The sequence below is a fragment of the Somniosus microcephalus genome, chromosome 1, assembly GCF_052327205.1.
Source record: "Somniosus microcephalus isolate GS21.2 chromosome 1, FLI_Smic_1.0, whole genome shotgun sequence".
NCBI lineage: Eukaryota > Metazoa > Chordata > Chondrichthyes > Squaliformes > Somniosidae > Somniosus > Somniosus microcephalus.
This window is the reverse complement of record NC_140987.1, coordinates 178528269-178546255: the sequence shown is the minus strand read 5'-3', so window position 1 is coordinate 178546255 and position 17987 is coordinate 178528269. Positions and strand designations below refer to the sequence as shown.

Below are 17987 nucleotides of genomic sequence, written 5' to 3'. Positions count from 1 at the left end.
TTAGTGTTAACTTTTTCTATACCCTTAACCATCTTTTAATACTTATATAAGATCATCTTCCAAATACTTCTGTTCTACTCTGAAAAGCACAAGTTTCTCCAGTCTTTTCTCAACTCTGAAGCATTTCATTTTGTGTACATTTTCTAGGTCTTTTATGAATATCAGATCAAGATGAGCATTGCCTCTTGCGGCTTCCTTGACACAATGGGTCAAGAAACTATCATGCATTACATTTACCAACTCTGATTCTAAACCACTTGGGTTTTCCCAGTTTATGTTAACATAAGAACATAAGAAATAAGAGCAGGGGTAGGCCATTTGGCCCTTCGAGCCTGCTCCGCCATTCAGTAAGATCATGGCTGATCTTCGACCTCAACTCCACTTTCCTGCACTGTCCCCATATCCCTCGATTCCCTTAATATCCAAAAATCTATCGATCTCTGTCTTGAATATACTCGATGACTGAGCCTCCACAGCCAAAGATTCACCACCATCTAAGTGAAGAAATTTCTCCTCATCTCGGTCCTAAATGGCCAACCCCTTATTCTGAGACTGTGACCCCTGGTTCTAGACTCCCCAGCCAGGGGAAACATCCTCCCTGCATCTACCCTGTCAAGCCCTGTAAGAATTTTGTATGTTTCAATGAGATTACCTCTCATTCTTCTAAACTCCAGAGAACATAGGCCTAGTCTACTCAATCTCTCCTCGTAGGACAATCCCCCCCCCATCCCAGGAACCAGGTTGGTGAACCTTCGTTACACTCCCTCTATGGCAAGTATATCCTTCCTTAGGTTAACTTGATTTGCAATATCCCATTAAACTTCTGTTCTTGCATACCTTTCCTATCTCTTTTATAGAGCATATATATAGTCCTCTTTATGCTAATCTAATGGTTGAATGGAATACTAGTGTTTGAACTACAGTCTTTGAATAATTTATACTTATCTGAGGAAGGATGTTCTTGCCATGGAGAGAGTGCAGCGAAGATTCACCAGACTGATGACAGGAATGACGTATGAGGAGAGATTGGGTCGATTAGGCTTATATTCGCTAGAGTTTAGAAGAATGAGAGGGGATCTCATTGAAACTTACAAAATTCTAACAGGATTAGACAGACTAGATGCAGGAAGGATGTTCCCGATGGCGGGGGAGTCCAGAACCAGGGGTCACAGTCTAAGGATAAGGGGTAAGCCATTTAGGACTGAGATGAGGAGGAATTTCTTCACCCAGAAAGTGGTGAACCTGTGGAATTATCTGCCACACAGGGCAGTTGAGGCCAATTCATTAAATATATTCAAGAAGGAGTTAGATATATTTCTTAAGGCTAAAGGGATCAAGGGATATGGGGAGAAAGCAGGGACAGGGTACTGAATTTGGATAACCAGCCATGATCTCATTAAATGGCGGAGCGGGCTCGAGGGGCCGAATGGCTTACTCCTGCTCCTATCTTCTATGCTCCTATCTTCTATGTTTTCTATATATGGTAGCTGGGATGCTATAGAAGTTCTTGTATATTCTTCTGTTTTTTACTGGTTAAACTGTAAAGAAAATATATACATATATAATCACATACAGATATCTAATATAAAACATCTATCTTCTTAGAATGTGATTTGATAGAGGGTGAAGATCATGTAGAGGTCAATGGAGATGTTTTTCCAAAACCATTTGTGGAGAAGCCAGTGAGTGCAGAGGACCACAATGTTTACATTTATTATCCAACATCTGCTGGCGGAGGAAGCCAAAGACTCTTTCGAAAGGTATGTTTTGCACGATCTCATAACATTTACAGCCTAGGTAATTCAGAAAACTTAAAAGATCTGAATTTATTTTCTAAATAACAACTTGCATTTATATATTCCCTTTTTTAAAAGAAAAGACATGGAGGCCAAGCTTTGTAGCAGGGTTAGGAGAGATGACCAACAGCTTAATAGATTGGATATATTTTGAGAAGGGTTTTAAAGAAGGGGAGGGAGGGAGAGAGGCAAGATTTGGAGAGTGTGTTGAGAAAGTAGGACTGAGGCAGCTAAATGTTCTGCTGCTGAAGGTGGAGAAAGAGGAGTAGTCACTTCAGATATCTGGTCAATGTAAAGTTGATGCGCCATCAATAACTCCAGAAGACTAAGAGTTAAACTTATAACAAGTAGGCTTTTATTAACAGAAGAATACGAGCATGCCTCTGCTGGTAGACCGATCCTTAAAGCCAGGGGGACTGGAGGTCAATCACCTTTATACCTGGGCTTAGGGGTGGAGCCAGGGGCGGAGCCAGCTGAGGCATGCCCAGACATGTTCTGTACAGGCAGATTAGTGGTTTACCACATTCACCCCTTGTTTAAAATGAGTCCGGCGGGGTGAAGTGTCTCAGAAGTTCGTATAGGCAAGTCTCTCCGGGGGTCTTGTCTGCCGTAGTGATCGTCGTGGTGCCGGCTGCGGCGGTTCGTTTCCCGCGGCCGTTTCCCGCGTGGGCCGGAGCACCGGCGTGTCGTCTTCGTGGGTGCGGGGTCGGTGGGTGTATAAGGGTGGGTCACAGGGCCCTGGCGTGCCGTCTACTTGGGTTAGACGTGGATTCCCTTCTAGGGGTGTGTCGTGGGTAATGGTGTTTTTGGTCGCACCTGAGTGTGCGAGGTCTCGTATGGAGACCGTGTCCTCCCGCCCGTCAGGATACGCCACGTATGCATATTGTGGGTTGGCGTGGAGGAGGTGGACCCTTTCTACCGGGGGGTCTGTTTTATGGCTCCTCACGTGCTTCCTGAGCAAGACTGGCCCTGGAGACGTCAGCCATGGCGGTAGCGATGTCCCCAAGGTGGATTTCCTAGGGAAGACGAACATTTTCTCGTGAGGGGTGGCGTTCGCGGCGGTACAGAGTAGTGACCGTATGGAGTGAAGCGCATCGGGGAGGACTTCTTGCCAGCGGGAGGTTGGGAGGCCTCTGGACTTTAAGGCTAGCATGGCGGTTTTCCACACTGTCGCGTTCTCCCTTTCTACTTGTCCGTTACCCCGGGGGTTGTAGCTGGTGGTCCTGCTCATGGCTATCCCTTTTTCGAGCAGGTACTGGCGCAGCTCGTTGCTTGTGAACGACGAGCCCCTGTCACTATGGATGTAGCTGGGAAAACCGAATATAGCGAAGAGGTCATTGAGACATTTGATGACTGTGGCGCTGGTCATGTCCGGGCAGGGGATAGCGAACGGGAAACGGGAGTACCCGTCAATGATGTTGAGGAAGTACGCGTTGCGGTCAGAGGAGGGGAGGGGCCCTTTAAAATCTACGCTTAGGCGCTCGAAGGGGCGGGTGGCTTTTATCAGGTGCGCCCTGTCTGGCCTATAAAAGTGCGGTTTGCATTCGGCACAGACTTGGCAGTTCCTGACCTCCTCGATGGAGTAAGGCAGGTTGCGGGCCTTAATGAAGTGGAAAAACCTGGTGACCCCCGGGTGGCAGAGATCGTTGTGGAGGGCCCGTAGCCTATCGACCTGTGCGTTGGCACATGTTCCACGGGATAGGGCGTCCGGGGGCTCATTAAGTTTCCCGGGCCGGTATAAGATATCATAATTGTAGGTGGATAATTCGATCCTCCACCGCAATATCTTGTCGTTTTTGATTTTGCCCCTCTGCTTGTTATTGAACATAAATGCTACTGATCGTTGGTCAGTGAGCAGGGTGACGCGTTTACAAGCCAGGTAATGCCTCCAATGCCATACAGCCTCCACTATAGCCTGGGCCTCCTTTTCGACTGAGGAGTGTCTAATTTCGGGGCCCTGGAGGGTTCGTGAAAAGAAGGCCACGGGTCTCCCCGCCTGGTTAAGGGTTGCGGCCAGGGCGAAGTCAGACGCATCGCTCTCCACTTGGAAAGGGATGGACTCGTCCACGGCGTGCATTGTAGCCTTTGCAATGTCCTCTTTTATGTGGGTGAAGGCTGCACGGGCCTCTGCCGCCAGGGGGAAGGAGGTTGACTTGATAAGGGGCTGGGCTTTGTCCACGTAATTGGGCACCCATTGGGCGTAATAAGAGAAAAACCCCAGACATCTCTTCAGGGCTTTGAGGCAGGGGTAGTTCCAGAAGGGGGCGCATTCGGTCGGGGTCGGGGCTGATGACTCTGTTTTCCACTACACAGCCAAGGATAGCGAGGCGGGTGGTGCGAAACATACACTTTTCTTTTTTGTATGTCAAATTTAAGCGCTGGGCTGTTCGGAGGAATTTTTCTAGATTGGCGTCATGGCCCTGCTGGTCATGGCCGCAGATGGTGACATTGTCCAGGTAGGGAAAAGTGGCCTGCAGTGCGTTCTGGTCAACCATCCGGTCCATCTCCCTTTGGAAGACTGAGACCCCGTTGGTGATGCCGAAGGGGACTCTGAGGAAGTGGTAGAGGCGGCCGTTTGCCTCGAAGGCAGTACACTGGCGGTCTTCAGGTCTGATAGGGAGTTGGTGGTATGCCGACTTCAGGTCAATGGTAGAGAATACCCGGTACTGTGCAATCTGATTGACCATATCAGATATGCGGGGAAGTGGGTATGCGTCTAATTGGGTATACCTATTGATTGTTTGACTGTAGTCAATGACCAGGCGCTGTTTCTCGCCGGTCTTCACGACCACTACTTGGGCTCGCCATGGGCTGGTGCTGCCCTCGATAATCCCCTCCCGCAGGAGTCTCTCTACTTCTATTTTAATGAAGCTTCTATCCCCGGCACTGTACCGCCTGCTTTTTGTTGCGATGGGCTTGCAGTCATGGGCGAGATTAGCAAACAACGGGGGGGGGGGGGGGGGGCTGACTTTCAGGGTGGATAGGCTGCATATTGTGCGCGGCGGTTGTTTTAAATTTTGCCGGCTGCAGACTGTAAGTGGGGACAGGGGCCCGCCGTACGCCATCGTGACACTCTGGGTGGCACTGGAAATCCAGTCCCAGTAACACAGCAGCGCAGAGCTGTGGCAGGACAAGGAGTTTAAAGTCTTTGTACTCTGTGCCCATTTACTGTCAGGGTCGCTACACAGTAGCCGCCGACGTCCGCCGTATGGGACTTGGAGGCCATAGAGACCTGGTGGCGCGTGGGCATGACTGATAGGGAGTAGCGTCGCACCATGTCGGGGTGGATAAAGCTCTCCGTGCTCCCGCATCGTGGACCTGGCCAGTTGGTGAGGCCTGGATTGGTCCAGGATGATGGAGGCCATCGTTGAGGTCGGTGGGTCGCTGTTGTACTCGCGCGAGGCAGTGGGGGGTGTGTGTGTGTGTCAGGGGCCTGGTCCCAAAGTGACGTCCAAGATGGCGGCCCGCACCGCTCACACGCGGCTGGTGATGTCCAAGATGACGGCTCGCACGCGGCTGGTGGTGTCCAAGATGGCGACCTGCACGGCTCACACGCGGCGCTGCTGGAGTTGGTCGGTTTCGCCCTGTACACTTTGGCATAGTGCCCCTTCTTTCCGCATTTGGAGCAGGTCGCGTCCTTCGCCGGGCAGTGTTGTCTGGGGTGCTTGGCCTGGCCACAGAAATAACACTTTGATCCTCTGGACATCGCAGCTGTAGTTGGGCTGCAGGTGGGCCGTGGCGGTGGTGGTGTGGCGCAGGCCTGTGGCCTTACCGTGTCCCAAGATGGCGGCCCCCGCGACATCCACGGGGCGGGGACGGCCGTATGGTCGGGGGTGTAGGCATCCATGTTTCGGAGGGCCATGTCCAGCGAGTTAGCAAGGGCCACAGCCTTCTGCAGGTTGAGCCCACTTTGCTCTAGCAGTCTCTGTCGAGTGTAGCTGGACCTGATGCCGGCGACGTAGGCGTCTCTGATTAGGTCATCAGTATTTTCCGCGGCCGTCACCGATTTGCACTTGCAGTCCCGGCCGAGGACTCTCAGTGCCCGTAGGTATTCGTCACCCGATTCCCCGGGTCGCTGTTTGCGGGTAGCCAGGAGGTGTCCAGCGTAGACCTCGTTGACTGGCTTAGTATATTGTTCTTTTAGTATCGTGATAGCGGCCGTGTAGGATACAGCGTCTCGGATAATCGAATATACTTGGTGGCTCACCCGTGAGTTCAATACTAGCAGTTTATCGGCTTCGGTCCTGACGGTAGTGCTGGAGGCCTGCAGGAATGCTTCGAAGCAGCTCAGCCAGTGCTCGAAGTTATTTGATGCATCCGCCGTTTGAGGGTCCAGTTCCAGGCATTCTGGTTTCAGGATTTGCTCCATTTCAAAACCTTTTGTTAATAAAATTGATGCGCCATCAATAACTCCAGAAGACTAAGAGTTAAACTTATAACAAGTAGGCTTTTATTAACAGAAGAATACGAGCATGCCTCTGCTGGTAGACCGATCCTTAAAGCCAGGGGGACTGGAGGTCAATCACCTTTATACCTGGGCTTAGGGGTGGAGCCAGGGGCGGAGCCAGCTGAGGCATGCCCAGACATGTTCTGTACAGGCAGATTAGTGGTTTTGTTGAGATACCGCGGCAAACGTGGGAGTCGAGACCAGAGTTAGTGAAACACAACTGCTTTAATCAACCTCATGGCAAAGAGGAAGTGGAAAAGCCCGCGCAACCACTTAAATACTCCCCAGACAGGAAGTGCTCCCGGCAGCCTGTCCCTGCGGGTAACAAGTTGCTGGAGGAAAGGGCCCCCGGCTGGGGGCGTCTGCTTAAACTGTCCGTGCCGCCGTGAGCGGATTATGTCCAGTGGTGGCGTGTCGGCACAGAGCTCCCCCCAGAATCCGCTTAGGAGGAGTGGACGAGTCGTGACGGTGGTCTAATGGTTTTGCCGGAGCGGCTCTGAGTGGTCGCCGGTCTAGCTGGTGAGGCCGGGCGGTTCGCCGCTGGCTTTGCTGGCGGGACGGCCTCTAGTTGGAGGTCGGGCCACGGGGACCTGTTCCCCTGGTTCTGTGTGTGCTGGTTTGAGCCAGTCGATGGAGACTGTGTCGACCCTGTCGCCGAGTCGCAGCTTGAAGACCTTGTCCCTGGTTTGTAGTACCTCGTACGGGGGTCGCAGGGGTCCGCGGTGCGCATCGTGTCGCACAAAGACGAAGCGTGCCTGCTGTAAGTTTGGCGGGACGTGAGGTGCGAGTTCGCCGTGTCGGTTGACCGGAAGTGGGGCGAACTGTTGAGCGGAAGAGAAAGAGTTGAGCTGCTGCTGTTCGGCCGACCAAGGCGTGGTAGCCTCCGGAAGGAATTCGCCTGGGACGCGCAGCGGTTGTCCGTAGACTAACTCCGCTGCCGAGGACTGGAGGTCTTCCTTGACCGCGGTGCGTAGGCCTAGTAGCACCCACGGTAGGTGGTCAATCCAGGTACTGTCCTGCAGGCCGGCGCGGAGTGAGGCCTTGAGTGACCTGTGGAAGCGTTCACACAGCCCATTGGTCTGCGGGTGGTACGCCATGGTTCGGTGGAGCGTCACCCCGAGGTTGCGTGCTGTGGCCGTCCAGAGTTCGGAGGTGAACTGGGCGCCTCTGTCGGAGGTTATGTCGGCTGGTACGCCGAACCTTGCGACCCAGGTGTTAACGAACGCCCTGGCGATGTCGGCTGTGGTGGTGGAGGTCAGCGGCACTGCCTCAGGCCAGCGTGTGTAGTGGTCGACCATCGTGAGGAGATAAGTTTGGCCTTGCGATGGCGGCAGAGGACCGACTATGTCGACGTGTACGTGGTCGAAGCGGCGGCTGGGTACCTCGAAGTCTCCCAGGGGTGCTTTTGTGTGTAGCTGTACCTTAGCCCGTTGGCAGGCGAGGCAGGAGGTGGCCCAAGTCCGAACATCTTTGCTGAGGCCGCGCCAGACGAAATGCTGAGAGAGGAGTTTGACGGATGCGCGGGCACCCGGATGGGAGAGCGCGTGTAGCGCGTCGAAGATGCGGCGGCGCCAGGTTGCAGGGACGACCGGCCTGGGTTGGCCGAGTGAGACGTCGCAAGTGACTGCCGTGGCTTCGGGCCCGTGTGCGACCTTGGCTAGGCGTAGCCCTGGCAGGCTGGTAGCCGCCGAGAGGAGGTCTGGGTCCGTGAGCTGGGCCGCTGCTAGTTGCGCGTAGTCGACCGCGAGGTGATTTGCGCAGATGGCGGGGCGGGAAAGGCAGTCGGCGACAACATTATCTCTACCGGAGACGTGCTGGATGTCCGTAGTAAACTCGGACACGGCCGCGAGCTGGCGTTGCTGCCTAGCGGACCAGGGTTCGGTGTGCTTGGCCATCGCGTATGTGAGCGGCTTGTGGTCCACGTACGCGGTGAAGGGGCGGCCCTCCAGGAGGAACCTGAAATGGCGGACCGACAGGTGGAGCGCGAGAAGCTCGCGGTCGAAAGTAGAGTATTTGACCTCCGGGGGGCGCAGTTGGCGGCTGTAGAAGGCAAGTGGCTGCCACACGCCATTGACCCACTACTCAAACACGGCTCCGACCGCGTGGTCGGAGGCGTCGGTGGTGAGCGCGACCCGGGCATCGGCCCTCGGGTGCGTGAGCAGGGTGGCGTCGGCAAGCGCGTTTTTGGTGGCGTCGAAGGCGGCTGACGTGTCAGTGGTCCAGGCTACGTCTATCTTGCTGGATTTACCTCGGAGGGAGTCGTATAGGGGCTTCATGAGGGCTGCAGCTCTGGGGATGAACCTGTTGTAGAAGTTCACCATCCCGAGGAACTCCTGGAGGCCCTTGATGGTTGTGGGGCGGGGGAATTGCTGGACGGCCTGCACCTTGTTGGGCAGGGGGACGGCCCCAGCAGGGGTGATGTGGTGACTGAGAAAATCGATCTCGGTTAGGCCGAATTGGCACTTCGCCGGGCTGAGGATGAGCCCGTGTTGGGCTAGGCGCCCGAACAGGATGCGAATGTGTTCGAGGTGTTCCTGTTGGGAGGAGCTGGCCATGAGAATGTCGTCTTGATAGACGAATAGGAAGTTCAAGTCCCGGAGGACTGAGTCCATAAGGTGCTGGAAGGCCTGGGCTGCATTCTTGAGGCCGAAGGGCATCCTCGGGAACTCGAACAGGCCGAATGGGGTGATGACGGCCGTTTTGGGGATGTCCGCGGGGTGTACGGGGACTTGGTGGTAACCGCGCACCAGGTCGACCTTGGAAAAGACTCTTCGTCCGGCCAGTCGGGCTGAGAAGTCCTGGATGTGCGGCACCGGGTATCGGTCAGGGGTGGTGGCGCCGTTGAGGCGGTGGTAGTCCCCGCAAGGGCGCCAGCCTCCGCCGGGCTTGGGGGCGATGTGGAGGGGCGAGGCCCAAGGGCTGCTGGAGCGGCGGATGATGCCGAGTTGTTCCATGGTGGTGAACTCGGCCCGCGCGATTTCCAGCTTGGCCGGGTTGAGTCTGCGGGCGTGGGCAGAAACCGGGGGGCCGGTGGTGGGGATATAGTGCTCCACACCGTGTTTGGCGGCTTTGGCCGAAAAGGTCGGGTTAGTGAGGGCGGGAAACTCGGCTAGAAGTGCCGAGTAGTCGTCCGTGGCTCTGGCGAGGCATTAGGTCGTCAGGCCGGCCGAACGGGCCAGGGTGAATGCGCCAGGGATGGGGGCCATAGTGTTGATGTCGACGAGGCGGTGCCTAGGAATGTCGACAAGGAGGCCGTGGGCGCGTAGGAAGTCGGCGCTGATGAGTGGGCAGAGGACCCTGACTGTGAAGAACTCCCAGCGGTAGCGGCGGCCTGCGAGGTCGAGCGTGACCATGCGGGTGCCATATGTGCGGATGTCAGAGCCATTGGCTGCGGCCAGCGTGATACCCCGTGCGCCGCGTTGGATTTCGAGGGCGGGGGTGATGCTGTGCTGGGCCCCTGTGTCGCACAGAAATCGGCGGTTGGTGCTGTCGTCGGTGACGTACAGTAGAGGCCCCTTTTTGCCCCGCGGCCATCGTGGGGGCCGGTGCGGGGGGGGGGGTTTGAAAGTGCACGGTGGCGTGCAGCGTTGGGCCCTAGTGCCAAAACGGGTGTGGTAGTAGCAGTGACCCGGAGTGGTAGGGCGGTCGGGCCTAGTGGGCCGGGAAGACCGCGTGGTCGTTGCCGTGAGGTCGGGCGCGACGTCGCGGGCGGACTGCGCAGAGAGCAGCCGGTCGGCCTTTTCGGCTATCTCATTCAGGTCCGTGGAGCCAGATTCCACAATGAGCGGGCGGATGCTGGCGGGTAGCTGCCGAATGAAAAGCGTGCGAAAGAGGGCGCCGGTGTTTTTGTCGTCCGAGAGGGACAGCATGTGGGAAAGCAGATCCGACGGTGAAGCGTCACCAAGGCCGGGGAGGTCGAGTTGGCAGTTGTGCTGGTAAGAAGACGTTTGAAATGTTTTAAGGAGCGCAGCCTTCAGATGTTCGTACTTGCCTTCCACTGGTGGCTCCTGCAGCGCTGCCCAAACCTTGGGGACTGTGGTGTAGGTGAGAGAGGCGACGAGGTAGTCGTACTTCGTGGCGTCGACTGTAATGTTTTTCAGCCGGAATCTGGACTCGGCTTGAATAAACCAGGCTTCGGCCAGGTTCTCCCAAAAGTCCGGTAGTTTAACCGTGACTGCGTTTGTATCCGCCATGCTAGCTTAGGATTCGTCCTGAGCGTCGGGGTCACCAGTGTTGAGATACCGCGGCAAACGTGGGAGTCGAGACCAGAGTTAGTGAAACACAACTGCTTTAATCAACCTCATGGCAAAGAGGAAGTGGAAAAGCCCGCGCAACCACTTAAACACTCCCCAGACAGGAAGTGCTCCCGGCAGCCTGTCCCTGCGGGAAACAAGTTGCTGGAGGAAAGGGCCCCCGGCTGGGGGCGTCTGCTTAAACTGTCCGTGCCGCCGTGAGCGGATTATGTCCAGTGGTGGCGTGTCGCCACAGTTTACCACAAAAGTATCAACTGATTTACTCTTTCATTGCATTTAATTTATATCAAAAAATAGTCTTGCCAGATAGTTTGATCTGAATTACTGATGCTGTTCAGTTTAAAAGATTTATATATATTTAAAAAAAATCTTTCTTCTGTGGATGCTTTGGGGGGAATTTTGCCAGCCCTGGGGCGGTGGGTTTGGAGGTGGGACTGCGGGAAAATGGCAGAATCTGGGGACGGGTACCCATCCTGCCCCCAACCCGCCTCCGTGCCATCTTCCCAGGAGGTGGGTAGCCGACCTGCGCTGGGAGCCGCCTCCCCGAGGCGGGAAGGGGATTAGTGCCAATTAACTGCCTGTTGATGGGCAGTTTTTTGGCTAATCCCTATTTTTCAGCCCTGAAGTGTGGACTCCTGACGGCTCCGAACCTTGCCAGGGTCAGCGAGGCGAGCTGTGTGTCGGAGAGGCCGAGATGTCCGGTGTGCAGGTGAGTGATGGGTGCATGTGTGCCGAGGTAAGTGTGTGAGGTGTGTTTAAAATGTTTTAATTTTTACTTACCTTTACTTCTTCCTGCAGGCTTCCTCACTTCAGGTCTCGGAGTCCCTCAGCTCACCGGCACAGAAAGCAGAATGGCCACTGAACTGTCAAAAGCTGCAGTCTTTTGACTGTTCAGTTCTGCTTTCTGCTCAGGAGAGCTCTCTAACTGAGCCGGAGTGACAGGACAGAACTTGGAGGACAGATTGTCAGTGTTTGACAGCTTCACAGAGCCGTCAAACACTGATATTTCATCTGTCAAAAGCTCTTGACAGATGAAACGTCACTCGCTGGCGTCACCTGTAACTGACTTTCCTTGCTTAAAAGCCCCCCCAAAAATGGCTTTCCTTTAATTGGCCTGCTGGGCGGGCTTAACAAGGTCAATCAAGAGAAAATAGCATGGGTTGGCCACAAGTCGATGGAGGCGGGACTAAAACCCGACATGGGAGTTCCGCCTCCAAAAGCTCCCCATTGAGAAAATCCAGCCCTTTTTCTAGAAAACCTTACTTCTGGTTGTCATATTTTTGTCGCACTTTTGTGTCACTTTTACTATTATAAATTCATGTGTCCAGATTTACAATGGAAACAACTTCTGTAAGCTCCTTAGACTGTAATTATACAATCTGGTTACTGGGTGGCACATTATCCTTCCCCCACAAATTATTCAAAATACTTTCCAAAAATGTTTCCTTTTTTTGTCATTAACTAAAATTTCTAATGTCAAAATAAGGGTTTGACTTTTTTTTTCCACATAAGCAATGTATCCATTGAATTATTAGTGTCTTCATTAAAGTTTCTACATGAAGGCATCAGCCTCTCCCAAAAGCCTGGGCTTGGGCTTGATATTTTTGCTCAGAGTTGTGACAATGAGCTGGATTTAGATTGTGCAGTCTGAGCATGTGTGGCCACAATGCCTCCTCAGAGGGCAGCATGCTGAAAGGTGAGCAGATCCTTGGGGCCGGCGAGCGCTTGCACACAGCTTTCAAATCATCACAAATGGTGAATATTTACGTGCATTTTCTAAACACTTACCTACTTATGGGCTGGTTTAATCTGCGTCAATGGGAAGTGTCTCGGTAACAACAACAACATTTCGGCTTCTGTTGTGAGAGACGCAAGTGGCGCAGACTGGAGGTGAGGGCCTGTGCACTCTCTTTTTGAGATGGTGCGGTTGTAGATGATGGAACGGGCGATGGAGCAGCTGAACGTGCAGCTGAATCAACTGACCCGCTCCCTGAGACCAGCTCGACCTGTGGAGTTACCTGAAGGTGAGCTGGGAGGGCAAGGCCTGTTGACACTCTGCCCAGCCCGAACTGTCTCCTGCTGCTTAACAATTCTACTGTAGACCCTAGACAACAGGGGTGTTGGGTAGTATTTAAGTGGATTGACAGAAACCTAGAAATGTGCAGGACTGAAAAGGTATCATTCCAGTTCATCTGGTTAACTCCAGAATTCAAACGCAATATCCAGTTCACCACTTGCATCCTTTTTTTTTCCCTCACCAAAAGCCTGTCGGACCCTTATACAAGCGTCACCAGGAAGCCAGAGTCGGCTGTCAATACCAGGTCAAATCTGTAAAACTCTCATTTTGATGAACAGCAATATTATGTAAATGCCAATCATTTCAGGCACATCCAAAGCTTTTCACAGTGTCACAGAAAGAACTGTTAAATGAATGCGGTATATTTGGCAAGTGCAAAACAAAGTGTTCAGTTGCTCTTACATTATCAATAGTTGGAAATAGAAGCAGGAAATGCAAAAAAAAAACTGCAGAGGTATTCTGTCTTTTAAAAAAAAAAAAAAAAAAAAATTGTCAGCATTCTACAAAAATGGTGCAGAGGTTATTTAATATACAGATCATTATTTTTAAGTCCCACTCCAGGGTCTTGCGCACACAAAGCTAGGCTGACACTCCAGTGCAGTACTGAGGGAGTGCTGCACCGTCGGAGGTGCTGTCTTTTGGATGAGACGTTAAACCGAGGCCCCGTCTGCTCTCTCGGGTGGACATAAAAGATCCCATGGCACTATTTTGAAGAAGAGTAGGGGAGCCAATATTTCTCCCTCAACCAACATAACAAAAACATTATCTGGTTATTATCACATTGCTGTTTGTGGGAGTTTGCTGAGTGCAAATTGTCTGCCGCGTTTCCCACATTACAACAGTGACTCCACTTCAAAAGTACTTCATTGGCTGTAAAGTGCTTTGAGACGTCTGGTGGTCGTGAAAGGCACTGTATAAATGTAAGTCTAAGTTTTTTTCTTTATAGTTTATCATTCAGTCACTTTTTCCATTATAAGATTTAAAAACAGTGACCAGCGCCATTGCTTTTTTTTTTGCACAAGAACGACATCGTCCACTGGGACCTGAAACCCGACAATATTTTGATTTTGGAGAAGTCAGAAGTCCCCATTCTCAAAGTGGCTGATTTCGACCTCAGTAAAGTTCTAGAACTAGGGAGCATTGTCTCAGGATAAGGAGTCGGCCATTTAGGACTGAGATGAGGAGAAATTTCTTCACTCGGAGGGTTGTGAATCTTTGGCATTCTCTACCCCAGAGGGCTGTGGATGCTCCGTCATTGAGTATATTCAAGACTGAGATTGATAGATTTTTGGACTCGAAGGGAATCGAGGGATATGGGAATAGGGCATGAAAATGGAGTTGAGGTCGAAGATCAGCCATGATCTTATTGAATGGTGGAGCAGGCGCGAGGGGCCATATGGCCTACTACTGCTCCAATTTCTTATGTTCTTATGTCAGCAATTGGTTAGTGACGGCCAAATGCGCTTTCCTGTCTGGGAGCAAAGGTCGCGGATTGCGCTTCCTGTTCGTGAGCAAGGGTCAGCGAGGGGTCGGGTCAGGGGGGGAAAAAAAGCTACTCATTTTTAAGAGTTTGTCACCTGATTTATGAGATGGTGGGATTGGCAATACTGCAGAAGCCAATGTAGGTCAGTGAGGACCGGGGTGATGGGTGAGCAGGACTTGGTGTTGGATAGAAACAAAGAATTTTAGATGCGCTAAAGTTTATGAATGGCAAGAGGATGGGAGGTTGGCCAGGAGAGCTTTGGAATGTTTAAGTTTGAACGTAACAAGGATATGAAAGAGTTTCATTGGCTTTTGAGCTGAGGTAGGAGTGGACCAGACAATGTTGTGGAGATGGCAGAGGGCGATTTTTGAAAAACAGATTGTGTGTGTGTGCGTAAGTGACAGATAAACAAATAGAACACACAGGTAGGGTGTCTTTCTTCATTATGATTTGGTTTTATTTTTTAAAAAGCAAGTGGAATATTGAAAGCAAATAAGACCTCTGTGGGAGGAAGGATAGGATAAGGGAGTGGAGAAAGGAAATATTGATTGTGAGGGAGCCTCTTGGAGGATTAAAGGTAAAATGAGCGTCTGAGGGCGGTGGGGATATCGATTAAACGAGTAGTTTAAGGGGATAGAGGCGGGGTAGTAATGGGAGCGGTAGGAATGGGACTTGGTGCGAGTTAGGATACGGACAGCAAAGCTTTCGATGAGCTCAAGTTTATGTAGGTTGGAAGATGGGAGGCTGGCCAGGAGAGCATTGGAATAGCTAGAGGTAACAAAGGCATGGATTAAGGTTTCAGCAGCAGATGAGCTGAGCCAGGGGCGGAGTCGGGCAATGTTACGGAGGTGGAAGTAGGCGTCTTGGTGATGGAGCGGATATGTGGTTAAAATATCATACATAGAATATTCTGTACAATGTTTTTCTGTTTCAGATTGGCAGTAGAAGCAGTGTCTATTCCCCCGAAAGCAGTGTCCGAAAAACTGGTTCTTATATATATGAGCAGTTTATGCCAACAGATGGTACAGATGTAAAGGTACAGAGATTCAAAAATTATTTATTTTCAAAACAGTAAAGTACTCTTCAGCTACAATCAACAAAGGATTTGAGCCATTTAATTTGCAAAGACATTATACAGTTGTTCATATAACAATTCCAGTGCTCTGGCAAGATTTCCTTTGCCTTTTAAAGAAAAATAATTAACTTGTTTTTACTGTATTTCTCCAAGCACTGTAAAAAATAATTTAAGTTCCATGGCAACTAGCTGCTGCCTTTTTATCTCTGACTACCTTACTTGATGGAAATAAACTGCACTTAAAAGTCGATCTGTTTTGCCTTTCACAATGAGGCTTTCCTATTGGGATATTGTCCGAGGTACCATCTCGAACAGCATTCTTATGTATGATTTTTGCTTAAAGGTTTACACAGTTGGTCCAGATTATGCTCACGCAGAGGCTCGCAAATCTCCTGCTCTTGATGGTAAGGTTGAGCGAGACAGTGAAGGAAAGGAAGTTCGCTATCCTGTCATTCTAAATGCTAGAGAGAAGTTAATTGCTTGGAAAGTTTGCCTTGCTTTTAAGGTAGGTGGTAGAATAAAACACCTGCTTGCAGTTAGTTTAATGCAATTGAAGTGAAGAATTTTGTTTGGCTATGATGGAAATAATGAAATGTCTTCTGGTGAGATTACATATTGTGGAGAAAATGTCCACAGTTCAAAAGTTAAAGGACATTTGTATTTTTTGTAAGTATTGTAAAATTCTTCACATACCTTAAGTGCAAAAGTTGGATACTTCAAACTGACCCTTGAAATTATGAACAGGTTATGTAGCATTTCTGAAAAGTCATGACATTCAAATTTAATTAAATCCTTCCCAGTTGTACCTTGTGCATTGTAAGTTAAATTTAATTACTTAGTAGGTATTGTATAATGCTGAAATAGCCTGAAAATTTACATTGTGATAGTGGACATTGCTTTGTTTTTAATACATTTAAGCTCGTTTAGTTGATTTTTTAAAATTCAATTTAATGCTGATATTTTCTTTGGTTTAATTTTATCAAAATTGTTTTAAGTCTGAAAATTGCAGACTACTGAACTCAGTTTTGGGGAAAAAAATACTTTTGTGCCCAGTTTGAGGTTAGATGATAATTGGAATTAAAAAAAAAAAGCTGAAGTCTTCCTAAATCCAATGTGAAATGTGATGTCAATAATATAAGACATAGATGATTTGACTTGCAATTTGCTGGTATTGAATTATTAAACAGCTGTTGAAATTGAGCTACAGTATCATGCAACATTCTTGTGATTTAAATAATTTTTAAAAGCTTTCCCTGACATATTTATTACTGAATTGATATTAATTTTCCTCTACCTATCTTGTTTTTGACAGCAAACTGTTTGTGGCTTTGACCTGTTGCGAGCTAATGGCCAATCCTATGTCTGCGATGTTAATGGCTTCAGCTTTGTGAAGAATTCCATGAAGTATTATGATGATTGTGCAAAGATTTTGGGGTAAGATCTTTGTTATTTTTCTAGTATTGTAATTTTTTCATAGAATAATGTTGAAGACTATTAAACAACTTTTAAGAATAAGATTTATTCGCTTGGTACAAAAGCTTAGCACAATTAATTTGGTATTCAGAAAAATCTGCGTACAGTTCTTGTACACTAATACGCTACATATCATAGAATCATACAAATTTATGGCACAGAAGGAGGCCATTCACCCCATCGTGTCTGTTCTAGCCGAATCCCACTTTCTAGCTCTTGGTCTGTAGCCCTGTAGGTTAAGGCACTTCAAGTGCATATCCAAGTACTTTTTAAATGTGATGAGCGTTTCTGCCTCTACCACCCTTTCAGGCAGTGAGTTCCAGACCCCCACCACCTTTATATATGATGCGCACAGAAAAGTGAAATAATTTTACACATAATATCCCGAGGATTGCAGATTCATCACAAGACCTGTGGCTCTGTATCCATCTGCTTCACACACTTACTGGTTTTGGTCCAGTAATGAATAAAAAAAAAAACCTGCAAGGGGACATAGACAGGCTAAGTAAGTGGGCAGAGATTTGGCAGATGGAATACAATACTGGAAAGTGTGAGGTTATGCACTTTGGCAGGAAAAATCGTAGAGCAAGTTATTATCTTAATGGCAAGAAACTGGAAAGTACTGAAGTACAAAGGGATCTGGGGGTCCTGGTGCACGAAACTCAAAAGGTTAGTATGCAGGTGCAGCAAGTGATTAAGAAGGCCAATGGAATGTTGGCTTTCATTGCTAGGGGGATAGAATATAAAAATAGGGAGGTATTGCTTCAGTTGTACAAGGTATTGGTGAGACCGCACCTGGAATACTGCATACAGTTTTGGTGTCCATACTTAAGAAAGGACATACTTGCTTTCGAGTCAGTACAAAGAAGGTTCACTCGGTTAATCCCGGGGATGAGGGGATGGACATATGAGGAGAGGTTGAGTAGATTGGGACTCTACTCATTGGAGTTCAGAAGAATGCGAGGCGATCTTATTGAAACATATAAGATTGTGAAGGGGTTGGATCGGGTGGATGCGGGGAAGATGTTCCCGATGATGGGTGAAACTAGAACTAGGGGGCATAGTCTTAGAATAAGGGGCTGCTCTTTCAAAACTGAGATGAGGAGGAACTATGTCACTCAAGAGGGTGGTAGGTCCATGGAATATGCTGCCCCAAAAAGCTGTAGAAGCTACATCATTACATAAATTTAAAACAGAAATAGAAGTAAAGGGAATTAAGGGTTACGGGGAGCGGGCATGAATTTGGACATGAGTCTAGGTTCGGATCGGTCATGGCCCTGTGGGTAGCGGAGCAGGCCCAGGGGCCGTGTAGCCTGATCCTGCTCCTATTTCGTGTGTCTAATTCTGTTAGATTCAGGAGATGGTTCTGTGATAGTGGATTGG

At 49.9% G+C, this 17987-nt stretch overlaps 2 protein-coding genes across 2 annotated transcripts in view; one reads left to right on the top strand and one right to left on the bottom strand.

Moving 5' to 3' along the window:
- Positions 1–17987, top strand: part of ppip5k2 (diphosphoinositol pentakisphosphate kinase 2) — a 207207-nt gene that overhangs the window by 19968 nt on the left and 169252 nt on the right. Inside the window, 4 exon segments of the mRNA XM_085987698.1 lie at positions 1606–1760; positions 14991–15092; positions 15475–15636; positions 16444–16565. Of these exon segments, the coding sequence (XP_085843824.1) occupies positions 1606–1760; positions 14991–15092; positions 15475–15636; positions 16444–16565 (541 nt within the window).
- Positions 2027–6282, bottom strand: LOC147124481 (uncharacterized). Its single transcript, XM_085961772.1, has 2 exons — positions 5230–6282; positions 2027–2041 (listed from the first exon to the last, which is right to left on the bottom strand). Exons 1-2 carry the CDS (start codon positions 6163–6165, stop codon positions 2027–2029), a joined length of 951 nt encoding a protein of 316 aa, XP_085817898.1. The 5' UTR covers positions 6166–6282.

Coding starts and splice junctions, on each gene's coding strand:
- LOC147124481 (XM_085961772.1), bottom strand. CDS start 6,165: ATGGAGCAAATCCTGAAACCAGAATGCCTGGAACTGGACCCTCAAACG.